General features: G+C 48.8%; 1 protein-coding gene across 1 annotated transcript in view; it reads left to right on the top strand.

Annotated features, from left to right (window-relative positions):
• LOC310794832 (protein NLRC3-like) overlaps positions 1-23,340 on the top strand; it is a gene marked incomplete at its 5' end in the record, with an annotated part of 30,860 nt that extends 7,520 nt beyond the window's left edge. Inside the window, one exon of the mRNA XM_083656885.1 lies at positions 22,672-23,340. Coding sequence (XP_083513011.1) covers positions 22,672-23,160 — 489 coding nt within the window. The 3' untranslated portion in view covers positions 23,161-23,340. The remainder of the gene's footprint in view (positions 1-22,671) is intronic.
• Between the last annotated feature and the right edge of the window lie 4,459 nt (positions 23,341-27,799).

Below are 27,799 nucleotides of genomic sequence, written 5' to 3'. Positions count from 1 at the left end.
TCGTGTCCTGGGGCAGCAGGCTGAAGGCAGCGGACGCCAACAGACTCAACAAACTGAACCAACAAACTGGCCAGGGACATTGTGGGGCTGGAGCTGAGCTCTCTGACAGCGGTGTCGGAGAAGAGAACGCTGACCAGGCTACGCTCCATCATGAACAATGACTCTCACCCACTCCACGGCGTGCTGGTCAAACACAGGAGCACGTTCAGTGAGAGGCTGATCCCACTCAGATTCACCACAGAGAGGCACAGGAAATAATTCCTGCCTGTGAAGTAGCCGGTGTCCCGTGTTGTGCACAACCACGCTCTGACGTATGTGTGCGCATCTGCGTGACAGGTCTACCTGAGATCGTGAGGATTACTTTTTCTTTTCTTCTCTTTTTACATAGAAAACACTGCATTCTGGCGGGCAATGATCTAACGCAGTAACGCAGCCTTTCTTGGATTAATAACTGTAATATAATTACTGTTTTGGAAATTGTAACGCCTTATATTACTTTGTTACTGGAAAAGTAAGTAATTACAGTAACACGCCCAACACTGTTTATATTTCATCGCGTGGTCAGTACACAAGTCACAACATGTACATGTGAGTGTTTCTGGCACTGTTAGAATTTGTATTTTGGGTGACTGAACGCCGATACCATAAGCCGCTTTCAGACATGCCTTGGAATTCGGGAGTTACAGTATCTAGAGGGCATCCGGATGGCGGTGTATGTATGTATGAACACATTTTGGTGAGCTATGCAAGCTCCCGTGACCCTCCTACTATCCAGAGGTAAGACAACCTCGAGCCCTTGTATCAGGGAAGGATTGTCTCCCCCCCCCCCAAGAGCTACGTGAAGTAGCCAGCTCAGTGAGTGCATGAGGAGAGGGAGGGAGACAGAAAGCCAGCGTGGCAGATTATAATTATACTGTATGTGAATGAGCGAGCAAAAAAAACATCATGCCGTTTCAGTTTTTCCAAATGAAGCTCGAACCTGCTCCGTGTGTGTCAGCCAACAGGCTACATGTTGCTGCATTGAAATGCTCATGGCTTTGATCTTATTTCATTTCTGCATAGCTTCGCACAGCACACACATTTAATTAGCATTTTTGGACGCGAGGGCCGTCCTGCTTCCCAGTATTGGACATCGCTAGGTAGGGTATCTGGATCTGGTTGCCTTTGATTTAATGTTTACACAGCGTTTGTGAAGATTCACGTGCAGAACCGCAAATTCCAAGTAGCGTCAAGTCAGGCAGTATAAACGGAAACTTAGGGTATAACCTTCGCAATAATGGCAATTAAATGAAGTAAATGCACGTGTAATGTTTTTTTGTGTGTGTTATCTGAAAGATACAGAACAGAGATAAACTGGAAGAATATCTGCTCCCTTCGAAAAGTCAATTTTAACCCGTAGTGAGTCGACCGTTCTGATTTCTTGTTACTAAGCAATACAACATTGATTTTATTTTGAAGGTAAAAACGTCTAGCTTCCTGTATTCTGTATAATTCTAGTAGGGTTGACGCATTTTAGGACTGAACATAGCAAAGACCTGTTTTATTTTTAGCGCTTGAGACTCGAGGAAATCGATGCATCTGGGCGTGAGTTGTAGGGTTGTTTAATTAATTACTAACGTTATGCGCAAACGATTATATGCTGTGAACGTTAGCAGTTATCGCCCATTAGCTATTTTTAGCAACTTGTTTTCAGACTCTGCATGTCATGATAGTTTGTTGAATGTTAATGCGATTCACTTAAAGCAGCTACGAGCAAGATTTTCAATTGTTATTAAACAGTCTGAATGTAATATTGATGCATCACATCTTACCTATAATAGTAGCTGAGAACAAAGCCGTGTGAATCGGAGATTGCTCTCTTGATGATTATAGAGTCTGTGTCTGTCTTCCGGCGGGCCGGATAGATCAGGAAGTGAAATGAAACGTTTTACGGCAGCTGCCTGCCTTCAACCGTTTCGCTCTGCCTAGCAACATACCATAAACAAGGAGAACGCCATGCTCGCTACATCCAGGGGCTTGCTACTCTCGCGAACATCTCTCGTTATATTCTAACAGTTTGTTTGGAAGTAATTTTGTTATTTTGTGGTTATGGCCGAAGTGGCTGCCGCAAACCGTTTCATTTCACTTCCTGATCTGCCCCGGCTGCAGACAGACTAATCATCAAGACAACACTGGCCGATTCACTCGGTGTTGAGATGAGATGAGATGAGATGAACTTTATTGTCCCTGAGGGGAAAATTGTCTTGGGCATATAGTCCCATACAACAGCCACATATCGCAAGTACATAGAGGTTTTGACACTATACATACAACAGACAGAAAAAAACACATCGAAACATACAGTGTAGTCCCTTGCTAACATGCACTTCCACTGGGAAATTGTGCAAGTGGTGTAGTATAAAAATAAAGACAGCGAACACTGGTTGGTTCATTGGTTCAACACTTCATCCTAATTGCTCGTAAGCATATTGCACAAGTCATCATGGGTTTATTGCACAACCCTCATTGCAATTTCCCATATGATAATGTAAAAGAATAGAAGATAAAATAAATACAATTTTTGGAGGTACAGACCTCTCCTCAAGAGCAGTGGGGTACTCAACTAAATAAAACCAGTAACTCAATATAAAAACAAGAGTAAAAATAAAAAAGAATTAAGAGAATAAAATAAAATAAAAATAATAAGTGGGCGGCTTTAGCTCAGGAGGTAGAGCGGGTCGGCCAATGACGCAAGGGTTGGCGGTTCGATCCCCGCTCCCTCCCAGCTGCTGTCGTTGTGTCCTTGGGCAAGACACTTAACCCTCCTTGCTCCCGATGGTGTGTAGGCACCCTGCGTGGCAGCCTGCCGCCATCGGTGTATGAATGGGTGAATGTAGACTACCTACTGATTGTAAAGCGCTTTGGATAAAAGCGCTATATAAATGCAGGCCATTTACCATAATAAAAATAGTAAAATAAATAAAATAAAATAAAATAATAAAATATAAAAAAGTGAGAAGAAACCAACCTGCATATGACCTGGTTTTTAAAAGAGGTTACAGCAGCAGTGAACAGCCTCCTACGACTGGGTCCTTACCCGCTCTTCTTGTGGGGAACACCCTCCTAGGGGAAGGGGCAGTGCCGCCTGTTTGTTCAGCAGTAACACAGAAGTGGGTAGGAAAGAGAGCTTGAAGCGATTACTCTTACATCTATACGCTCTGTATCGTCTGCCCGAGGGCAGCAGATCATAGTCACAGAATAAAAGGTGAGATGGGTCATTCAGAATTCAAGCGAGACTACTCTGCGTTGGTCTCGTCTACTATTAGAGGTAAGATGTGAGGCATCAATATTAAAATTAGGCTGTTTAATAACAATCGAAAACCTTGCTCGTAGCTGCTTTAAGGCTATGCTCAGACAGTGAAGTACAGCTGTGTGGTCAGTTTTCACAGCTCCCCATTGTGTGGTCATGTCCAAATTCCCCCCACCCCCACTCCCTCTCTACTTTACACCCTACTTTACATGCTCCACATGTATGAAAGCAACATGCCTCATGTCTGAAAGGGTACACTTCACATATCCCCCGGGTCAGGCTCAGGGCAAGGGAATTGGAGGAATAACACTCCAACCTGACAGGAGTAACTAAATACAGTACCAGCAACAATTGTGCAGCCTACACATTTGAGGCCATAGAGACCTCCCAGGAAGCTACACGATGAGGAACCAAATAAATTTAACTGAGCAAAATATCTCAATAACAAAAAACAATGTCTGACTCAGAGAAATGGAGAGAAATCAATATCATCATTTGCTTTTAGGGTTACAATCCAAAAGGTTTCTCTTTGGAGGAGATGTTTGAGTCTATCCCCTCCTCTGGCAGATTTGGGGATGACTTCTATTACCATGAAATGCCATGCATTTCAGTGTTGGGCCTCTACCCTGATGAAGGCTCTCTGTAGCTGAACGCGTTGGTCTTTTTAATTGTGTAAGATTGAGCCATGCCACAATAAAGGCTTTTTAACTGTTCTACCTGAAACAGAGTGGCCTTGGATTTTTCAAGTTTTTCCTGTACTCTACTCCATTTTTTTACTTTTACAATGATCCAACTTGAACATTTTCTCATGCTTCTCTCCACCCTCACCAAAGAGCACCTGTTTCAGTGATTTTACTAAGGACCCACGCAGCGCTTACTCAACCCTTCTGTTAAATAAAGTTTGACTGAGCTCCAGCTAAATTGTCAAGTATTGCAGCCTGCTTGCCACCCAGGCACTTACTATATATGTAGCCTACTTAATTTATATGATATAAATGTAACCAAACAGGTCGGCTTTGTGCACACATGAGAAGTAGGTTAATTTTCTTTTGAAGAGAGATCCTTTATTGATTTGTTGGGGAAGAGGGTTTACTCTGAACACATTTGAGAACTGAACTGAATTGAAGAAACTGAATTATTACCTTTTGCTGTACAGTACCTCCAATACACTGGATATTGGGTTTGCATTCTCACTCTGATTATGTAAGGGTTAATGCACGACGAGGTGTCCATTATAAGAAATTATTGGACGACATGGAGGCGTAAACCGTCCGAGGCGAAGCCGCGAAGTCCAATAATTTCTGGATAATGGACACCTTGAAGTGCATTAACCCGCTTATACCATGGTCACTTGCCAAAGAAACAAAACAAGACCATTCATTTATATTTCCATGCATTTTGCAATCAAAATCTAGTTTTCATAACCTTGAATATGAGTTGAGAACTGGCGAGACAAAATAGTCCCCTCGGCTGCTCAAGATTAGGCTATCATTGGATAAAATGGCCGCTTAGTGCCTGCACCTGGCACAATTCTAGAGTCAAGCTAACTTTGACCGACTAATGTTTTTTCTAAACTTATAAAAGTGCCATATTAAGCGTTAACGGTGGTATAGAGCTCAAACGGCTCTGTCGTGGTCGTAATCCTGCCGCATTGATATGAACGGTGAACAGAACATTTAGCTAGGTGTACATTATCACTGTACATTATCACAAATTAATGGACACCTTGCAGCCAATCAGAATCGAGTATTCACCCAGACCATGGTATAATGCTTGTTAATATTCTGCTTGGTGGTTCAAAAAGTGGCCCCTGGGTAAAGCCAGTTGAGTATCCCTGCTTTAGCCCATAGCACACCAATCAAACATTCCCCAACAACTGCCAGCATTGTTGTTGTTCTTTAACCTGATCAACAGATGGCCATTTACATCCTGCTTTACATACAGATTACTATCAGCAGACAAACACCTGTGGGTGATTTTCTCTGTCCATGTATTTTTTAAACCAGGTGTGATACCAACATTTAGCCCTTCATAACCCCTCTGAATGACTTTCCATGAGGGCATTTTACTCACTGTCTGTCAGACAGTGAGTAGAGAACTCTCAAACTGCAGCACATAACCACAGAGCTGACCAGCCAACTGTATGAGGCAGTAACCGTTTTGCTAGAATTTGACGGCATTATCACAACTAATTTCACAGTAGGCGTGTGTGTGTGTGTGTGTGTGTGTGTGTGTGTGTGTGTGTGTACAGTTTGTCAGGCTGTCTGCTTACAGAGGAAGGCTGTGCTTCTCTGGCCTCAGCTCTGAGCTCCAACGCCTCTCATCTGAGAGAGCTGGACCTGAGCTACAATCATCCAGGAGGCCCAGGAGTGGAGCTGATCTCTGCTGGACTGGAGGATCCACACTGGAGACTGGACTCTCTCAGGTATATATTTAAAACGCATCACCCTCCCCTATTTCCTCCAGTGACCCCTTCCATAAATAACGACCGGTCCCTATTATATGGAAAACCCTTCATAGGGAAGGTTTTGTTTCTGTCCTCAAATAGAATACTCTGGTCTGACTTTGTTTGCCCCACAGTGTGGACCATGGTGGAGTCCAGAGGTTGAAACCAGGAGTGAGGAAGTGTAAGTGTGTATCTCCCTAATAAATGCACGACTGTCTGTCTGTATGTTCTCTGTTTATCACACATCTCGAGAGCCGTTCGTCCGATCGACTTCAAACTTGCCGAGTGTGTTTCTGAGACACTGAGAAAATGCAGTGTTGAATAGTGCAAATTAGACACGTGACATGTTCAATATTAATACTTTTAGACAAGATTTTTACTATAAGCACCGCCCCACTGGGATGCGCTGGCGAGCAACCAGCGAGCCGGAAGCTGTGTGGCGCTGGCGGAGCTTAATAATATATGTGAAATTTGTGGACCTATAGGAGGTAAATCTGTGCATGGATTTTATTTTCTCCAGCGGAGATCTTAAGGCTGCAACACACCACCAAAACTTCAAAAGACAAAGAATGCCGACTGTTGCATCACCTCACATCTCCTGTGTCACGGCCAAAAATGTGCACTTGAACACACTGCAAAGACAACAGTCAACTAGTATAGCACGTACGTTACTGTGACTGCATGAGACCATAGTCAAGTCAAGTTTATTTGTATAGCCCTAATTCACAAGCATGTCTCAGAGGACTTCACAGAAAATATGTCTAGCTAATTCTAGCTGACACAACAGTAGCAATTACAGTAGTAAGGAAAACGTTAGGGTTGTGCTACAACCCAGGTTTTACGAGTGAGAACGAGAGCTCTCACTAGTGCCTTAAACGCTGCAACGCAGCCCTATGGAAGACTGTTATTTTGCTCCAAAATTACTTTTCATTAAAACCTGACCACCCACCCGTAGGTGGCGTGGTACCCCCTGGGACTGACACGGATCCACGTGACTACGTCACGTCCTGCCAGTCCAGGGAATAATCACTCTAATTTCTTCCAGCCCGCTGAGATCCGACGCACCCCGTGACGCATCGACACAGCAAGGCTGGGTAGTGAGAGCTCTCGTTTTTACTCGTAAAACCTGGGTTGTAGCACAACCCTAACGTTTTACTTCGTTTCGAACTCAAGCTCTCACTAGTGCCTCCATTCAACCGACCTTGCTGCCGGGAGCACCCCACAGGGCGACCCGAAAGGCACCGGTGAACCACGGCCATATGGCAACGTTTATGCCTAACCGTCTGACATATTAGAGTGGCAACGATACTACTTTCTTGCCACCGACAGCACCGCGTGCGCGAACTGCGCACCGGACACGTCGAGACTGTAGTACCTGACAAAAGTGTGATGAGAGGACCATGAGGCCGCGGCACACATGTCCTCCACCGACACACCGCGCAACAACGCAGAGGATGTCGCAACACCTCGCGTAGAAAGCGCCTTGATACCCTCCTGGGGAACCTTGCCCACGGCAGAGTATGCCAACGCGATCGCCTCCACTATCCAGTGTGATAAGCGATCCTTGGAAAGGGGTCCGCCCTGGGCCCTTTGCCCAAAGCAAACCAACAGCTGATCTGTAATGCATAAAGAACGCGTCCTGGCCACATAGGCCGAGAGCGCCCTTACGGGGCACAGCATGAGCAAACGTCTCTCCTCGCCCGTCTCTAACTGAACGGCGGGGGACAGAATGCTGATAAGTCTATGACCATAGACCTAAAGCTGACATTAATAATCTTAGGTTGGTAAGCCGGGTTAGGTCGCAACGTAACCCTGCGCCCATCATTACCACACAGGCCTGCTGCACCGAGAGGGCAATCAGGTCACCAACTCTCTTTCCTGACGACAAGGCCAGCAGCAGCGCGGTCTTTAAAGACAGACCCTTAAATCGGCGGAGTCCAAGGGCTCAAACGGATGACCCGTTAGCCCGTCCAGCACCGTAACCAGGTCCGATTTGGGGGAAAAAACGCACCGCGACGGCGGGCGCAGTTTACGCGCCCCCTTCATGAGGCGCAAGACTAAAGGGTACGCCCCCACGGGGCTCCCTTCAATTCCCCTATGGCAAGCAGAATCGCGGCTACGTACACCTTAAACGACTGCGGGGACTGACCCGCGTCAAGCAGGCTCTGAAGGAAACAGAGAACTGGTCGCACACTGCAGTTCACTGGATCCACGCCCTTACTTGCTGCATAGTGCATCCCACATTATCAAGCAAGCCCTGGGCTAGCAACTGGTCCGGTTCAGGAGCCAGACCGCTAGCTTCCACCTGCCTGGGGAGGGGTGGAACACCTCCCCCTCCGCCTGGGATAGGAGATCGGCCCGTACCGGCAATGCCCAGGGCGGATCTTGCGCCAGGGAGACCAGGTCCGCAAACCATGTCTGCCTGTGCCAAACAGACTAAAACGAGCCGGAGGCGCTGTTCCCTCACCCTGTCCAACACCTGACGGATCAGGGGGGGTCGGGGGAAACGCATAGAGCCCCTCCCTCGGCCACGCGTGCGCTTTTAGCGCGTCATGACCTAACGGGGGCTGTCCTCCTGGATCGAGAACCACAGTGGGCAGTGTGTCGCGCGCCGCGATGCGAGAGATTGACGCAGGCGCGACCAACCCTGGCCCAAACCTGTTCCATCACCCGAGGGTGGAGGCACCACTCCGTATAACGGGGATTGCCTCGAGACAGCAGGCCGGTCGTAACTCCGCCGTCCCGGCAGATAGACCGCTGACACTGAAAGGAGACGGGGATACACCCACAGGTGAATCCCCGCTATGGTTCAGCGCCCCCGACCGCACACCGCCCTGTTTGTTCAGGTGGGCGATCGCTGCCCTATTGTCCGAGCGAATCAGCACATGGTGCCCATGTGTGAGCCGCTGGAAGTGTTACCTCCGCAGGCCGGGGGGACTGCGGAGGCAACGTTCTCTTTCGAGTCTGGCTGCACGCGGACTTGTCCGGCAGTGCGGTCCCCAAGAGAGCTCCCAACCAACAATGGGCCCACGGCGCCATTGATGGTGGGCTTGTCCTGAGGCAGAGCCCGGCGAATCGCCTTCAGCTCTAGCACGTTTATGTGGCGAAGCTCCTGAGCCTCCCACCGGCCGTTCGCCGAAAAATGCCCGCAAATCGCACCCCCTCCCCAGAGGGAGGCGTCTGTGCGAATCACCATCCTGAGCGGGACAGGGCCCCACCGAGTACCTCTCGAGAGGTAACGGGGGTCCGCCCATATAGCCAGCGCCTGCCAGGCCTGACCTGTCAGAGGAACCCTGCGATGACGGTCCCCGGCCGAGTCCAGGCGAAGCCTGAGAACCATATTTGGACCACGAGAGCATGTGTAGCCTCCCAAGCGGGAGCACATGCAGTGCTGAGGCCATCAGGCCCAACATCACTGTGCACTGATGCACTGACACCGAGGGCACAGACCTAACGTCCTTGGCTTGCTGTCCGAACCGTGCGAGCCTGTCGCTCTGGCGAAAGGCTCGCAGGAAGTATAGCTCGAGCCCCAGGAAGGTCGCTGCCTGCGCTGGGACGAGGCAACTCTTCTGCCAGTTCACCAAAAACCCTAAGGTTTGCCGGTGATCGGTCACCACCTTGGTATGTTCCGCGGCACAGACCCTCGAGTCGGCCGCTAAGAGAACGTCGTTGAGATATAGGAAGACGCGGATCCCCCTCGCGCGGAGGGGAGCCACGGCTGCCTCCATGCACACCGTTCTGAGGGTTCGCGGGCTCAAAGACATGCCGAATGGCAAGCCACAGAACTCGTAAGCCTTCCCCAGGAAGGAGAACCTCAGGTATTTCCTGTGTCTCCTGACCATGTGGACATGGAAGACCGCACCTTCCAGATCCCTGGAAGTAAGAAATCTCCCTGTCTCAACTTGCACAGGCGGGGAAGAGAGCATTCGGGACGGGACTTCCTCAGCGTCTTGTTAAGACGCCGAAGGTCCAATTTTGGACGCATGGAGCCGTCCATGGCCTCCTCCTCCACGGCCAGATCGGGGGTCCCGTCGAACGTGGGTGGGCAAACTGTAGCGCGTATCCCCTCTGGAGGGTGCGCCATAATGGGGACGGGGGAACATAGATGCTCCCAGGCATCGAGCCTGTTGGACAAGATGGTCTCTTGTGGCCAACGGAGTGGAACTCGGATCATACTCTCTCCCTCAATGTCCCCATAGGAGACAGTGAACGGTCATCAAAAGCAGAGAGCATATGAACTGAATCAAGTCTCTCTGCCCGCTTCCCGCTCAGAAAAGAGTATCACCGTCTCATCATCGTGGATAGCGAGACTGAACATTTTAGAAACACATTTCTCAAGTTAGAAACTATAGAAATGATCCCTGAAATATAGTCATGAGCATATTGCTGGGCACCGGGACCTTTCGATCCGGTGCCCTGATGGGGGGGCGGGACGTGAGAGGCTACGCCCCCCCGCCGCATGGACAGTTCCGTAGAAGCTGTGCATGCTGGGGGAGAACTTCTTACGCAAGCTCCGCCTACTGACACGCTGTTGTATCGAAGTAACACCCCCCCCCCCCCCCCCCCCCCCCGCCGTGCGCCTTTCGCAGGCTGGGGGGACTGCGGAGGTAACGTAACGTTCTCAGGCGAGCTCCCGACCAGCAATGAGCCGTTGGTGCCATTGATGGTGGGCTGTCCTAGGATCCTCTAGCCGAGGCCAGGCCGTAGCCATGGACCAAGGCGAGCCTTGATGCTGGGTATGAGACCCTGGGCGAGCTCCCGACCGAACTCGGGCCTTGGGCACCGAGGACGGTGGGTCTAAAGCTACAAGCCGCAGGCTGGAACTAAGCCCAGCCTTGGTGAGCCAACCGGTGGGCTTGACCTGGGCGCCGCCAACCGAGGCCAGGCCGTGGCCATGGACCAAGGTGCGCTGTGCCCCCAGCCAGGCTCCCTGCACTTGCAGGGGGCACCCCAACAAGGGAGTGCGACCCATGGAGAGCTCCCAACCACCCCGGGCCTTGGGCACCAAGGGCGGTGGGCTTGTCCTTAGAGCTACAAGCCAAAGGCTGGCACTGAGCCCAGACCTTGGCGAGCTGTAAGCCCTGCTGGACGCGTAGCGCCAGCAAGGAGCAGTATGTCTATTGTAGCGGAGGTATCTCGCGCCCAATGTACTTAGCACACAGATACTAACTGCACGGGTGCACGCCAGCTATCTGCAAAATGCTATCGTTCTGTGCTAAACAGTACTAATATTGCTATCTGCACCTATGCAAGGCAAGCTAGCTTTAACACTTCTTTGAGAGCGGACCTTGGCCAGCTCTCAAGAGCTTAGCTGCGGACCAGACCGAGGGTTCAAGGCGTGCAGCGTGCTCGTGCCCAAGGCCGAACACGCACTTAACGTGCCGATTCATACTCGGCCAAGTAGTTTTACACACGGCCCATCCCCTCCCTGACCTTCCCTGCTCAGTAGCAAGAGGAAGCAGGAAGCTAACCACTAATAGCAAGCTCCCGCAGGGCGCACCCTATTAGCGGGAGTACCGCTTAAGCAAGCTAGCAAAAAGCACATGCTAGACAGTAAGCAACCCGGAGGCTAGCGAACGTGCGCGTGCAATGGTAACGTAAGCGGCAATAGCCCATCCCGAAGGGGGGGCACCAATACCCACAACCTGTTAACCCGAGAGAACAGACGTGGAAGCCACTAGCTAAGCTAGCATAAGCACTGAGAGACAAGCGTGCGCTAACACAAGCCTACGCACAGGCCGGTGCCGCGCGTCTCTACCCTGAGTAACACGGGGAAGCAAGCGTGACCGCAAGCATTAGGCCAGCGGCCCGCGAAGCTAGTCAATCTCAGAAGAAACTCCTCAGAGGGAGTTGCAATCTAGTAGATGCTAATTGCACGAGGCAAGCAAACACTTAGCAGACAAGCAAGCTGGCTAAGATGGCGTAAGTACTGAGAGAAGCGGCCCACACAAGGTGCGGGGCGAGCTCACCTAGCTAGCGAATCGCCCAGCTAAAATCTCAGACGCCAGTAAAAGCTACACTACATTTATGTAGGTCCCAGCAACGCCTGTTCAAATTAATTGTGCCGGTCGTAACCGGCCAGCGTAGCCTCACAGCTAATACAGCACCTAGCTGTTCCCCCCTCTCTGTGCTAACAGGAAAACGGGGTTAACGTGCAAGCTAAGCCTGCACCGGTAAGAGCTGGAGTACTACACATCGCTAGATACTGGCTGCATGGGGGCAAGCTAGCTAACTAGCTATTTCACTGAAGAGCATTACTACTCTCGCTTAAGGCGCGCCCTACACAGAGGTAGCTGGCGCGAAGTACTTAGCACACAGACACTAACTGCACGTGTGCACGTTAGCTATCTGTGCTACAAGGTAGTCCAAGCTAGCTGCACTGAGCAAACTAGCTAACTATCTAACGCACGCGCTCTAAAGCCGGCGTTCCTAAAGTACCTAGCAACAGAAGCAACCGCACGGATGCATCTAGCTATCTGTGACAACTGTGCTATTTAGCCTGTTGTTCTAGTGCTAACGGTACAAGCTATTCTGCATGTATGCAAACCTAGCTAGAGTTATGAGTGCAGACCTGAGTCATGCGCTCAAGCCTAACAACGTTACCCCGTTTCCGGGGAAACGTTTCACATCGACTGCACGGCGGCAGTCTGACAACAGTTAACTAAGGAAGATACTCTTAGCTTTTTAGATGACTTGTTCCGACGCCGCAGGGTGAAGGGTACAGGGTCGGTCTCCGAAGCCTGCTTTATCCCGTGCACGCGACCCTCTTGAGGTGGGCAAGTCAGCCGGAACGAGCCTAGTATCTAAAGCTATATAATATAACAAAACACGTCTTCACAGCGGGTGGAAGAAAGCGGAAGTGATTATTCCCTGGACTGGCAGGACGTGACGTAGTCACGTGGATCCGTGTCAGTCCCAGGGGGTACCACGCCACCTACGGGTGGGTGGTCAGGTTTTAATGAAAAGTAATTTTGGAGCAAAATAACAGTCTTCCATAGGGCTGCGTTGCAGCGTTTAAGGCACTAGTGAGAGCTTGAGTTCGAAACGAAGTAAAACACATTGAACAATCATATGATAGAGAAATATAGAAAATATAGAAATATAGAATAGAAAGGGTGCCATGCTTTAGGGTAGAATGGGTGCTATGCTTTAGAATAGTGGGGGAGGAGAGATCAGGAGAGGGAGGAGGTGGGGAGTGTGCAGGGGAGGGAGAGCAGGGGGAATGTGAGAGGAGAGAGCAGGAAAGTGATGAGGTCAATTTCCCACATGAATGGGAAATGTGGGGGAGGAGAGAGCCGGGAAGGGGAGGAGAGAGCAGGGAAGGGGAGGAGGTGGGGAAGGGAGAAAGAGGCCAGAGCAGCGAAGGGGAGGAGAGAGCAGGGAAGGGGAGGAGGTGGGGAAGGGAGAAAGAGGACAGAGCAGGGAAGGGGAGGAGAGAGCAGGGAAGGGGAGGAGAGAGCAGGGAAGGGGAGGAGAGAGCAGGGAAGGGGAGGAGGGAGGAAGAGCGGGAGATGTGGGGGCGGAGAGAGCAGGGAAAGGGAGAAGGTGGGGAGGGAATGGGAAATGTGGGGGAGGAGAGAGCAGGGAAGGAGAGGTGTGGAAGGAGCAGGGGACGGGGGAAAGATAATGGGTGCAATGGTATAGAATAGAATGGGTGCCATGCTTTAGAATAGTGGGGGAGGATAGTTCAGGAAAGGGAGGAGGTGGGGAGGGAGAGCAGGGGGAGTATGAGAGAGAGTATGAGGAGAGAACACGGAAAGGAGGGGATGCCATGCTTTAGAGTAGAATGAGTGATATGCTTTAGAGTGTGAGAGAGGAGAGAGCAGGAAAAGGGGGGAGCAAATCAGACAATCTGACTACTCTAGCCATTAACCAGAACTAACTAGAACTCAGGGAATCTAGCTAATCTACAGCCTAGTCTGCCCTGTCCTATTCTGCTCTAGTCTGATTTTAGCCTGAACACTATAACAGGTCTACAGCCTACAGTTAGGCTGTAGCTAATCTATCGCCTAACCTAAGCTATTCTAACCTACCGGCATCCCTCTACTAGTGATGCAGAGCACCGATGCCCCCCCCCCCCCCCCCCAGTGCGCACCACATGGATTGCCTCAGTGACTTGTTGGCTGAGGAGGAACCTTGTGAGGGCCGATGTACTGTAAGGGCCCAACTATGGACCCCCTCTGGGGACCCCCCTCCGGGACAGGCCAAGAAGATGCCGGGCTAACCATTTACAGAGTTTCACATTATAGAAATAAAATTTACAAAAGAACAGAAAATTGAAAATGTAAATAGGTGTCCAACAAAAGCAAAAGAAAATTGAGTCTTTAAGTGTTAGTAAGTTCAGGGAATACTAGCTAATTAGCGAGGTGAAAAGGGGGAAAATGATCAGGAGTTCCACGAGGGTGATCTGAGGGATCCATGAGTCCGTATTGGTGACATCAACCAAGATGAGAGGAGGGGAGGATAGGGGTCGGTGGTGATGATGAGGTCGGGGAAGGGGGGAGCGAAGGAGTAGTGGGTAGATGGGCCAGAGTGACGACAGGACGATGACGATCGGATCGAGGGCTGCGGTGGCAGTCGACGGGCAGGCGGGGGTGCAAGTCAGGCCAGTGAAGGACACCTGAGGAGGAGAGAGAGAAGAGGGGAGAGCCAGTATGAAGGAATCTGCGCAGAGGTGGAACTAAGTTTGGCAGCTAATAATTTCCTGCCTATACTGCTGGGACAACTGATACTATACTACAAAATCAAGTCTAGATTTAGACTGATACTGCTGGCTTGAGACATCCCGCTCAGCAGTTCAGGACTAAGTTTATTCAGCGGATATTAGATATTCTGTCCATACTACTAGGATGACTAATACTATACTGCTAATTCAGGTCTAGGTAGTCTAGGTCTAAGTTTAGACTGATACTGCTGGCTTGAGATAGCCCGCTCAGCAGTTCAGGACTAAGTTTATTCACCAGCTATTAGTTTTTCTATCTAAGCTACTGGGTCGACTGATGCCATATTATTAAATTAGGTCTAAGTCTAAGTTTATACTGATATTGCTGGCTTGAGACAGCCCGCTCAGCAATTCAGGATTATATATACTCAACCGCTAATAAATGTTTCCAGAGAATGACACCATCAAACACAACCATATGATTGGGAAAATAAATGGGTTTTGAGTGTAGTTTTGAAGATTTCAATAGAGCCAGCTTCCCTAACTGACCATAGGACTGTGCATATAAACCAGATACATGAAACAAAGCAGTGTTTGCCAATATCTGATAAAAAATAGTTGCAAATGGCCCTGCTGTTGTCAGGCCTTGCCTGGTCTTTTGCTTGTGAAAGAATAAAGGAAGAAGTAGATGCGTAAATATAAGGAGAAGCTGAACTAAATGTGTCATATCATACAGGCTCAAAGGGCTTTCCACATGCTGTTGTGAACATTTCGAGTGACATCACTGATGATATTACTCAGGCCCACCTACTTAGCCATCACCACTGAGTGACATTACTGATGATATTACTCAGGCCCACCTACTTAGCCATCACCACTGAGTGACATCATAGTTGTCATAACCAGCTTTTGTCCTATATCACTTGAAAGTTGCTCATTAAATAGACTCCTCGGACATAATAAACTTAACGACCTGATCTGTCAGAGGACCTATCGAGGACTGTTCTGCTTCTTTTACAACAGCGCCTCCAGTCATTATGTTGCAGTGGAACAAACTGTTACGATCCGGAGCTCTCCGAAAAAGATACGCAAATTTTTCACGGGTGACGGAGCAAAGCTGTAGCAAGTTGGGCGGAGCCAGGCATGAAATCAACAGGGCAGAGGTGTTTACAGCATTACAGCATTCAAACATGTATGAGGAAAAGTTCATAATTGAAGTGGAAAATCACAAAATAATATATGACACGACGCATCCTTTTTACAAGGACAACACCAAGCAAGTCCACCCCTCCTCTGCTTCTCCAGTTGGGAACAATGATCTTCTGCCTGTTTGTCATTGTATTTATCCCACATACAAATTGTCTCGCGCGATTTCACCGCGAGAACTTGTCGGTCTCGTCACTCTAGCTGTCTGGCGGAGCAGAGCCGTGACGTGCTCTGCACGCAGCCGGTTAGTGTTGGCGGAGCACAGAGCACGTAGCAAAACTGGAGCACAGCCGCAACGCAACGCAAATGCAACCAGTGCGATTCCCCAGTTAGGCTTTGGTTCTTATCAATGTAAGCTCTTTGGCACAAATGTTGATGTGTGTGAGAGGGGCTTTAAAACCCCCATCAGTAACTTTTTCACCTTAATATAAGATGGTCCAGTGTATTCTAAGAGGCAGAATGTCGCCTCTATTGGTCACACACCGCCCTCCAAAGGCCTCTCCTGGCACTAAGCATTTTGTGATTGCGTCCCGTAGACAGCATGAGCGGCATACCGCGCATGCGCTGTACAGCGGAAGCGCTGGGTTCAGTAAAACAAGTAACTCGGTGCGGATTTGATACGAAAATGACGTTTCACGTAACTATGGATTATTATTTCATCATGTGGTGAGTACCCAATGTCACATGTACATAGAGCTTTCTGGTGCTGTGTTTTGTTGACTTTGAATGGCGATACTGATACAGACTATTGCACCCAGAGGGCGCTGTTTTCCCAATAGCAAAACTTGGAAAAGTTGCTGAATGGGGCTTTAAAGTCGAGCTGAACCCAAAAAAACTTTTCTTTTCTTTTAGTTCAAATACCTGGGTATGCAGTGCACCCTATGTATGCCAAAAAAAATCACAAAAATCTAATTTATTTAGTTTTTCACACTTTTTCACATCAAAAGTTCATTTTTCAAGATTTCATTCATAACCGTAAACTAAAGTTTGCTGAAGTCACATAGTACGTTAACATTTCTACCCCATTTCATCCAATCATATCACGACATGGCAGCTGTCAATCAAATCTTCATTTCAGGATAATTTTCTCTTCTAAATGAAGGAGAAAATGGCGCCTAGTGCCTGTCATCTGGCAGAATTCCTATCCCATAAACTAACTACTAACTTGGCCATTTGTATGTTGAAATACACAATAAAGAAAACGGTTATGCCTAAGAATGCAAAGAAATGTAACTGGCTCGTTAAAACTCGCATTCCAGGAATATTGTATTTACCACAATAATGGCGTTAATGGCGCGTGCCTGAGAGCCTGGTTGTCAGGGGTCGCACCTCGGAGATTCCAGGCCGACGGGCTGCACTCTCCGCTCCGGCAGCTGGCTGCCTGCGGCTCGCTGAGCTCCACTCAACCACTAAACCTGGCGTCACCAGGCTCTTCCCGAGGAGAGCGCCACAACATGCTGAATCCCACTCGATTTGGGGGTGGAACACGCCAGGATTGGCCAAAGCCCAATCCAGTCCCCATAATTGTCAAATAAAATCATCAACATGCTACTATGACCCGCCTCTCAACCTGTCATCTCAGACAAGTTATGTTTTCAGTCTGAAACGGACTCCGACCCACGCGCCACTTGGGCTCCGAACGGGTTCGGGTTTAAGAGTCAGAGTCAGATTCAGTTTATTTACCATTTGCAGTCGAAACTACATTGGAATTGGGGTGCAAGAGCTTAAAACATAGACACATATATGACAAGTCATGACAACATAAAAGAGCATATAAAAAGACAAACAATAAAAAAGTTTAAAAAGTAAGTAAGGTAAAATAAGAGAATAAAACAATAAAATGAGACAGGTACATCTGTGGATAAAGGCCCGAGTCATCCAGCTCACTTTTAAAGTGCAGGAATAAAGTGCACTCAATAATACAGCGATAAAAGTTAACAAGGATCTGGCTGTTGTGGGTGAACTCCTTTTACTTTTATCCAGATGTTCATATACAGAGTTCAAAGCTATAGAGACTGCATCCTCAACTGATCTGTTTTTCCTATAAGCAAACTGCCAAGGATCAAGAGTAGGAGGAATCTGACATTTAATGTAGTCCAGCACTAAACGCTCCAGACATTTCATAAACACTGATGTTAGTGCAATGGGTCTGTAATCATTGTGACATGTGACAGGAGATTTCTTTGGGACTGGGACTACAATGGACTCCTTGAAACATTTTGGAACAATGCGACGCTGCAGTGACATATTAAAAATATCTGTCAGCACAGGGGCAAGCTGCTCAGAGCAGGGCCTGGCAACTCGGGGAGGAATGCCATCCGGTCCAGCGGCCTTCCCCACCTTGATCCTGGACAGAACCTTTTGAACCTCGTGTTCAGATACAGTTAGCCCAGACAGCACCACAGACACACTGTCAACCCCTATAGGAATAGTATAGGGACATTAACACCCTGAGGTCACAGACACACTGTCAACCCCTATAGGAATAGTATAGGGACATTAACACTTTCAGTGCCACGGCCCTTGGGCAAAAGGTTGCTTGCTGTGCCACATAGGCCGCAATGCATTTTAAAACAGTCATATAATTTCTTTAATAATTACTATGTAAACACTGAACACGCACAAATAACGATGAGACTCTCTTCTATCACCTGCAAAAAAAAGTTTATTGATCCCATTTTCCGTTCTTTAGTTATGAGCCGGAGAAGATAGCTTGATTGAACGAAAAACAGAGCTTTTTTTCTACGAGCTGAGATAATGAGCCTTTTGTGAAATTAAACATTTCAAGCACATCACTGACTCTGAAGCTAATTTTCTGATGTAGTCACACCTCAAAAATAATTTCCTTCAATAAAACAGTGAAGGCAAGGGAATTTTGTTTGGAAGAATAATATTTTTAGCTGAAACCAGCAGCGCTGGCGCCTGCATGCGCTGCTGGTTGCAGCTTCTTGCTGATCTTTTGCTGCTGGTGGGCATCGGATATTCTGGCTTGCGTTTGCCAACCCTGTCCTGCTGTCTGGGTCTGTGTTGTGTACTTGGCTCTGCGTGCCCACCTCCCCCCCTCCTCCTCCCCCCCCCCCCCCCCCGTTGTGGGAGGAGTGTCTCTCTGCTCTGCTGTTTTCTCTGCCTGTGCTCAGCACTGAAAAAGTCCGCTAGATCCTGCTTTTTTACAGCCGCGTGTACCAGCTCCCATGCTTCGAGTTGAGAATAATAACAAATCCATGGCTGATCATGTGTTGCAGCGGACACGGAGGCTGTTGCAGCGGACACCGAGGTGCTCAATTGTGATAGCAGATTGGCTGCTGCAGGGGCACAGCTAAACGTTGCTTCAATGAAGCCGCTGCATACGGACGGATGCGATGCGATTTCCTTCCCCCCAATGACTTCTTCTGTGTGTTTCACTCCACGTTCTCTCATCTGGAGAGCGCTGTTGCCACCTAAGGGTTCTGTAAAATAGGTTAGACACATTCAATACCTCTGAATATTGTAAGAGGCGATGTAAGAGGCATAGATCGACACCCCCCCGGCAAAAAAAAAAATTCGAGTTATTGACGCCATTTGGCGTCGCTGGCACTCTACGGTAAATTTCTAATGACGCCATATGGCGTCGCTGGCACTGAATGTGTTAACACCCTCAGGTCTAAGGGTATTTTTTTGGAACTGAACGTCACCAAGGTGACATCGGGCGATGTCACTTTCGTGACACAAAACTAAATCAAATCGTGACTGACAGACACCACACGCCCGCCCATCCATCTAGGCAATTTTATTATAGGATATATAACATACTTGATTATCAGGCCACTATGCGGCCTTCAAATCTAGTTTGCTGGTATTATGCTGTGTGTGTGTGTGCGTGTGCGTGTGCGCGTGTGTGTTTGTGTGTGTGTGTGTGTAAGGTATCGGTAGGTGGCACTATGCCGAATTGCATGAAATCCGGCACTGAAATCCGTGAGCTCCCCCTCAGCGCATTCCCCGAGTGTGAAGTCGATCCGCCGAATGGTTCTCGAGATAAACAAAATTTGTGTTGCCAGTAGGTGGCGCTATGCCAATTGCACAAAATTCAGCACTGCACCCTATCAGGTCCCCCTAAGCCACACATGGACAAAATACGGCCCACGCATGCGGTGTGGCCCACGATGGAATTGCATTTTTTTTTTTTTTTTTCTTTTTTTTTTTACAGTGCACCTGAACACAACATACAAGATACCTGCTGAATAAGTGTCCAAATGTTCATGTCATTCTGGCCAATACTCTACTTCTGTTATAACAGTTCATTTCTAGCGGGCCTGGGGCAAAATGCGGCCCCAGGGCCGGACTCAAAGAAAAACAAAACGACCCCCAAAAACTCAATAAAAGGCAGAATTATGTTAATAAATCTCATCTGCTACAGCCATTGGATTTGTATCACTATTACTGTATATCAGGAGATTAACAAGAAATTACCAATCACAACAGGAGAGAGGGTTAAAAATAGGAAGACTCCCGTGAAAATCATGAGTGTTGGCAGGTATGGTCTCCAATGTGTGGCCCTTCACTTACTTGATGTAAGTCAGTATTAGCCTGGTAAACCGCCCGTCACGTGAACTCACATTTCATTTGGTTCTCCGTGACGGTCTGGACCCGCACAGGCAGTTAAGATGATTGGTCGAGCCATGCCGGCTTGACGAATCAGCGGCGGCCGTAGGCGGGCTCTGGCTCGTCTGGGCAAGTAGTGGGTACATGGTCTTTGTAGTTCTTTTCACTCGCCAACATGGCTGCCGCCGCGGAGGTGACAGGCAGTCTGAATGAAATTGAATGTAACGTTCCCAATTCTATGTATTAAATTCTAAAAAAACGACCCTCAACATTTGGGAAGGCTAAGCCACACAACTAGTTCGTTATAATCTAACTAAATGCTTCGAAGGTGACTTTACGACCGTGAGGACTCAATCAATGAATACCATGGAGATCATCCACAGGCAGGCACCTTCGGCGATCTGATTGGTTGAAGTTAACACCCACCAGCGGTGATAGACAGATGGGTCATCCAATCACCTGCCAAGTAGCTTGGAAAAAGTGCCCGCCTCCGTCAGCGGGTCTGGTGACTTCATTCCCAGATCGACTGGTTTAGTGAAACCTATGTGGAGCTATACCGTCCATCTGGCAGCGTCAGGTTAAGTCAGTATGGCCCTCAGGAAAAACATGTTGCCCACACCTGCCCCAAGCGCTTTCCCCAAGTTTGAAGTTGATCGGACTAACGGTTATCGAGATAAAGCGCTTCCTGTGTTTGCCAGTAGGTGGTGCTATGCCGTATAGCATGAAACTTGACGTAAGGTGTGTGTGTGGGGGGGTGAGGTGTGTGTGTGGGGGGGGGGGGGGTGAGGTGTGTGTGTGGGGGGGTGAGCTGTCTGTGTGTGTGGGGGGGTGAGGTGTCTGTGTGTGTGTGTGTGGGGGGGGGGTGAGGTGTGTGGGGGGGTGAGCTGTCTGTGTGTGTGTGTGGGGGGGGGGTGATGTGTGTGTGCGGGGTGAGGTGTGTGTGTGTGTGGGGGGGTGAGCTGTCTGTGTGTGTGTGCGGGGTGAGGTGTCTGTGTGTGTGGGGGGGTGAGCTGTCTGTGTGTGTGGGGGGGGGGGTGATGTGTGTGTGTGAGGTGTCTGTGTGTGTGTGGGGGGTGAGGTGTCTGTGTGTGTGTGTGTGTGGGGGTGAGGTGATGTGTGTGTGTGTGTGGGGGGGTGATGTGTGTGTGTGTGTGTGTGTGTGTGTGTGGGGTGAGGTGTCTGTGTATGTGTGTGTGTGGGGGGGGGTGAGGTGTGTGTGGGGGGGGTGAGGTGTCTGTGGGTGTGTGTGTGTGTGGGGGGGGTGAGGTGTCTGTGTGTGTGGGGGGGTGATGTGCGTGTGTGGGGTGAGGTGTGTGTGGGGGGGTGAGGTGTGTGTGTGGGGGGGTGATGTGTGTGTGTGGGGTGGGGTGTCTGTGTGTGTGTGTGTGGGGGGGGGTGAGGTGTCTGTGTGTGTGTGTGTGTGTGTGTGTGTGTGGGGGGGGGGGTGATGTGTGTGTGTGGGGTGAGGTGTCTGTGTGTGTGTGTGTGTGGGGGGATGAGGTGTCTGTGTGTGTGTGTGGGGGGGGGGGGGGTGATGTGTGTGTGTGGGGTGAGGTGTCTGTGTGTGTGTGTGGGGGGGGGGGGTGAGGTGTGTGTGTGTGTGGGGGGGGGGTGATGTGTGTGTGTGTGGTGAGGTGTCTGTGTGTGTGTGTGTGTGTGGGGGGGGTGATGTGTGTGTGTGTGTGTGTGGGGGGGGGGGTGATGTGTGTGTGCGGGCGATGAGGTGAGGTGTCTGTGTGTGTGGGGGGGTGATGTGTGTGTGTGTGTGTGTGTGTGTGGTGTGTGCGTGCGTGTGTGTGTGGTGTGTGTGTGTGTGTGTGCGTGCAGTGTGTGTGTGTGTGTGGGGGGGGGGGGGGTGAGGTGAGGTGAGGTGTCTGTGCGTGTGGTGTGTGTGGTGCGTGTGTGCGTGCGTGCGTGCATGTGTGGGTTGTGTGTGCGTGCAGTGTGTGTGTGTGTGTGGTGTGTGTGTGTGGGTGTGTGTGTGTGTGTGTGTGTGTGTGTGTGGGGTGAGGTGAGGTGAGGTGTCTGTGCGTGTGGTGTGTGCGTGCGTGCGTGCGTGTGTGGTGTGTGTGTGTGTGTGTGTGTCCTACTCTGGTATCAACATGAGAAAAGGCAGATTGAAGTAGAGTTTGGACTTGAACATGTTTGACTATATAAATGATATCAATGGTGTTAAAAGCAGTGTTATGCTTTGACAGAGACATCAGAATAGCCTCCTTTGTTTCAGCTAAATAAAGTATTAAACAGTCAACTGCTGACATGGAAAATCCCTCACAGCAGCTTGTGACATCTCTTCATTCAGTCCTGCTGTGAATGAAGATGATGGCTGATAGAATGTGTCACCATGAAAGTGTGAAGAAATTAAAGGTCAAAGTGTTCATAAATCAACAGATAATAAACAGCTCTATTAGAATCAAAAGAGTTTCTGTATTGAGTCTTGTTGTCTCATCAGATGCCTGTGAACTCACACTGGATCCAAACACAGCATACAGAGAGCTCCTCCTGTCTGAAGACAACAGAAAGGTGACGATGGTGGAAGAGGAGCAGCCATATCCTGATCACCCAGAGAGATTTGACAGCTGGGCACAGCTGCTGTGTAGAGATGGTTTGACTGGTCGCTGTTATTGGGAGGTGGAGTGGGAAGGATGGGTTGTTATAGGAGTGACTTACAGAGGAATCAGCAGGAGAGGACAGGGTGATGACAGCGAGCTTGGAGGGAATGAAAAGTCCTGGAGTCTGTACTGCTCTGATGATGGTTACAGAGCCCGGCACAATAACAGACCCACAGACATACCTCACCCCTCCTCTCACTCTAACAGAGTCGCAGTGTATCTTGACTGGCCTGCTGGCTCTCTGTCCTTCTACAACGTTTCCTCTGACAAACTGATTCATCTCCACACGTTCAACTCCACCTTCACTGAACCTCTGTACCCTGGGTTCCATCTGTGGTATGATGGTTCCTCAGTGTCTCTGTGTTAGATAGAGTGAGAGAGAAACACACTGTTACCAAACACAGCTGCTGACATGATGCTTCACTCTTTACTTTACTTTACTTTACTTTATTTCATTTAGCAGACGCTTTTGTCCAAAGCGACTTACAGCATATTACAATATAGCATAAAAATACAGCAATAAAATGCAACAATAAACAACAATAAATAGAAATAAAGACGGGAACATAAAATACACACATCACTTTTCGAGGGGCCCAGGTGTAGTTCTAAAAAGTGTGTTTTTAGTCTCCGGCGGAAAATGGCCAACGAGTCAGCCAGCATAACAGAGGGGGGGAGCTCGTTCCACCATTGAGGAGCCAGGGAGGAAAAGAGTCGTGAGTGGGCTAAGCGGCCCCCAGGGTCACGTAGTGATGGAGGGGCAAGGCGAGCTGTGCAGGTGGAGGAGCGGAGGGGACGGTTGGTTGTTTGAAAACTGACTAAAGATTGCAGATAGGTAGGGGCTGACCGGTGAACTGCCCGGTAGGCCAGTACAAGGGTTTTGAATTTAATGCGGGCTATAATTGGGAGCCAGTGGAGGTCGCGGAGAAGGGGAGTGACGTGAGAGAATTTAGGTAGATTGAACACCAGTCGGGCAGCTGCGTTCTGGATGAGCTGGAGGGATTGGAAGGCCGAGGCAGGTAGCCCCGCCATGAGAACGTTGCAGTAATCAAGGCGGGAAAGAACAAGTGCCTGTACCAGTAGTTGAGTTGCCTCCCTAGTGAGAAATTTTCTGATTTTTCTGATGTTGTATAGTTGGAACCTACATGAGCGGGCGGTTGCAGAGATGAAAGATGAGGTTGAAAGCTGATTATCTATAATTACACCTAGGTTTTTGACAGTTTTTGATGGCCGTACAGTGGTATTGTCTATGGTGATGGAAAGGTCTGTGAGAGGGCAGTTTTTACCGGGGATGAAAATAAGTTCTGTTTTGTCGAGATTGAGTTTTAGATGATGGGCGGTCATCCAGGTTACAATGTCTTTGAGACACGCGGCTAGGCGTGCCTCAATTTGGGTATCGTCAGGGGGAAAAGAAAGAAAGAGTTGAGTGTCGTCGGCATAGCTGTGATAGGAAAACCCGTGAGAGGAGATTATGTGACCAAGGGACCTAACATACAGAAGAAATAGGAAGGGGCCGAGGACAGATCCCTGGGGGACACCCGTGTTCAGAGTGCATGATTTAGAGAGGGACCCACACCAGAGAACCTGAAGGGAGCGGTTGGAAAGGTAAGAGGTGAACCATGAGAGTGCAGTGCCAGAAATACCAAGATCAGTGAGAGTGGAGAGGAGGATGTGATGATTCACCGTGTCAAATGCAGCTGATAGATCCAGGAGTACTAAAACAGAGGAGAGGGAGGAGGCTTTGGCTGTGTGAAGGGCATGAGTGACAGAGAGGAGAGCTGTTTCAGTGGAGTGAGCGGGTTTAAAACCAGATTGTAGGGGGTCCAGAAGGTTATTGCGAGAGAGATGGAGAGAAAGCTGTTCCGATACTGCGCGTTCAAGGGTTTTTGAAATTAATGGAAGGAGAGAAACTGGGCGGTAATTTTGTATAACAGTATGGTCCAGTGAGGGTTTTTTGAGGAGTGGCTTGATTCTAGCTGTTTTAAGGGGAGCCGGGACTATACCAGAGGACAGGGAGGAGTTGATGAGGGAAGTGAGGAAAGGAGATAGATCGGAGGATATGGTTTGGAGAAGAGGGGAGGGGATAGGATCCAGGGGGCAGGTGGTGGCAGGATGGGACAAGAGGAGTTTCAGGACGGCATCGGGAGAGAGGGGAGAAAAGGAAGACAGACTAGTGACAGGGGCCGAAGAGTCAGGTTTGATGTCAGAGCTGTTTTTAGTGGCTGGAGGGGGGAAGGAAGAGGTGATGTCATAAATTTTTTGGGAAAAGAAGGTCAAGAAGTCATCAGCAGATAGGGAAGAGGGGGGGGAGGGTTGAGGAGAGAGGAGAAGGTGGAGAACAATTTTCTAGGATTGGAGGCAGAGGAATGAATTTGGGAAATGAAAAAGGAGGATTTAGCAGTGGTGACGGCAGTGGTGAAGTTTGTTAAGATGAGGTGGTAAGTTGAGAGATCAGATGGGTCGTGGGATTTTTGCCATTTTCTTTCGGCTGCCCGAAGCTCCGTTCGATGAGTCCGCAGAGCCTCGGACAGCCATGGTGCAGGGGGACAGGATCTAGCTGGTTTGGAGATGAGGGGACAGAGTGAGTCAAGGGCTGAGGTGAGAGAGGAAAGGAGACTAGTGGCAGCATCGTCAGTGGATAGGAGAGAGAAGTTATCGACTGGGGGGAGGAGAGAGAGGACAGCAGAGGAGAGGGCCGAGGGTGTGAGGGTTTTTATGTTGCGACGGGTGGTAGTTATATGAGTGGGGGGTGGGGAGGGTTTGGGGAGGGAGATGGGAAGGGAGAAGGTTATGAAGTGATGGTCGGAGACAGGGAGAGGAGTAACCGTGAGATTGGAGGTGGTGCAGGAGCGGGTAAACACAAGGTCGAGGAGGTTCCCGGCCTTATGTGTGGGCGGAGAAGAAGAGAGAGAGAGGTCAAAAGAAGAGAAAAAGTTGAGAAAGGGGAGAAAGAAGTGATGTTGCCGGGATATTGAAGTCCCCGAGGAGGACTAGAGGAGTGCCATCCTCAGGGAAGAGAGAGAGGAGAGCATCCAGCTCGTCTAGGAATGATCCAAGGGGAGTAGGTGGGCGGTAGATGACTATAATACTAAGCTTAATGGGGAGAGATACAGAAACAGCGTGAAATTCAAAGGAGGAAATAGAGAGGTGAGAAAAAGAAGAGACAGAGAATATCCATTTAGGAGAAATTAGAAGCCCAGTGCCTCCCCCACGACCAGAGGCTCTGGGAGTGTGGGAGAAGGTGAAGGCGTCTGAGAGGGCCGCTGGAGTTGCCGTATTCTCTGGAATTATCCAGGTCTCTGTTAGGGCGAGGAACAGTAGGGATTGTGAGATGGCATGGGCTGAAATGATGTCGGTTTTCTTGACGGCAGATTGACAGTTCCAGAGTCCGGCATTGATAGTGAAGGGTGAGTTGGAAGGTTGTGGGAGTGAAAAATTGTCAGGGTTGCTACTGGTCAGGTTTATTTTTCTATTTTTAGGAATGCTTTTTGCTGAAGAGGGGTGAAGATTTCTATTGTTTATACATACAGGGATATTGGAAATGGAAGTATCTGATTTGATTAAAACTGTTTTGGTAACAACTGAGGGAGTGTGTGTTTTAACAACTGCTGGTGGTGTAAAAGGGATTTGCCCTCCCGGTCGGTAGGGGGCGCTAACGGAGTGGGGAGATGCCACTGGAGGTGTTTCAATAGTGGAGATGTGTTTTAACTGTATAGGGCGGAGTTGTCCTCCCGGTTGGTAGAGGATCACACACACACACACACACACACACACACACAGGGATAGCGGAACGCATCTGAACTTGGGGGGGCCGGGGGGCGTGTCGGGGGGGCGTGTCCTCGGCAGCGCCGAAGAAAATTTTATGTTTTTTGGACTTTTATCCATATTTAGAAGAATATTTAATTTTAAATTAACATTAGGATTATACTGTTGTGATGTCATTATTCAGTATCTTCTCCTTTTCTATTATTAGTATTAGTATTAATATTAAATACTGAGTATCTCATGAAAAACTATTAATATTGCATCTTTTGTGTTTAGCTCCGTCTCACAGCAGGCCCGGCTCCAGAACCAAATTACAGAGGGGGCCTGCCCCTAGCTTGGGGGGGCCAAGGGGGGTCCGGGGGGATTCTCCCCCGGAAGAAGATTTTGTACATTTTAAAGTAAAATTCGTCAAACTGGTGCATTTGAGAGCAAAAGGAAGAGGCTAAATCTATGAGGAACTACACACATCTCTAATGTGTTGTGACTTTACAAATAGGCCTAAACAATTAATATTAAATGTATTTACACATTGTGCACAAATTGCATTCATTGTGACAAATTTACAATAGTTAATTAATATCCAGCCAGAATCATTGCAAATGGAGGTTCAAAGTAACAGTTAGCAATAGCATTCAGTTAATCAATGCCTAATGACAGCCAGATTCCGTTTTAAACTTTAAAACAGAAAAACGGAAAAACGTTTTTAGCACACACAAAAAAAAAAAAAAAAATTGAATGGGGGGGCCAGTTTAGGGAATGGGGGGGCCCGGCCCGGTCAGGCCCCCCTCCAACGCCGGGCCTGTCTCACAGCATTGTAACATTGTAGTGCAGCAAGAAAGGAAAACTACTGTAAACATTTGAACCACATTTCTTGTTTAGAACCTATAGCTAGCAACATCGCCATCTCCTGAAAAACATTAATATTGCACCTTTCTTGTGGCTACATCACAGCATCTACTGAAAAACATTTATAGTGGATCTGACTTGTTTAGTTCACTTTAGATTCACATCACATCTGAAAAACAACCAGTCGAGTGTAATAAGTAAATGAGGTTTAATTGTAAAAAAAAAAAAAAAAAAAATTGGGGGGGGGGGAACTGAAAAGTACCCGGGCCGCGGCCCGGGTGGCCCGGGCGGTTCCGCGATCCCTGCACACACACACACACACACACACACACAGTCTGTTGTTGATGATTGACAGGTTAAAATCTCTTTCTTTTGGACCTTTGTTATGTTTGTAT

Source organism: Poromitra crassiceps (genome assembly GCF_964638095.1).
Source record: "Poromitra crassiceps genome assembly, chromosome: 20".
Classification (NCBI taxonomy): domain Eukaryota; kingdom Metazoa; phylum Chordata; class Actinopteri; order Beryciformes; family Melamphaidae; genus Poromitra; species Poromitra crassiceps.
This window is presented reverse-complemented; position numbering and strand designations above follow the sequence as displayed.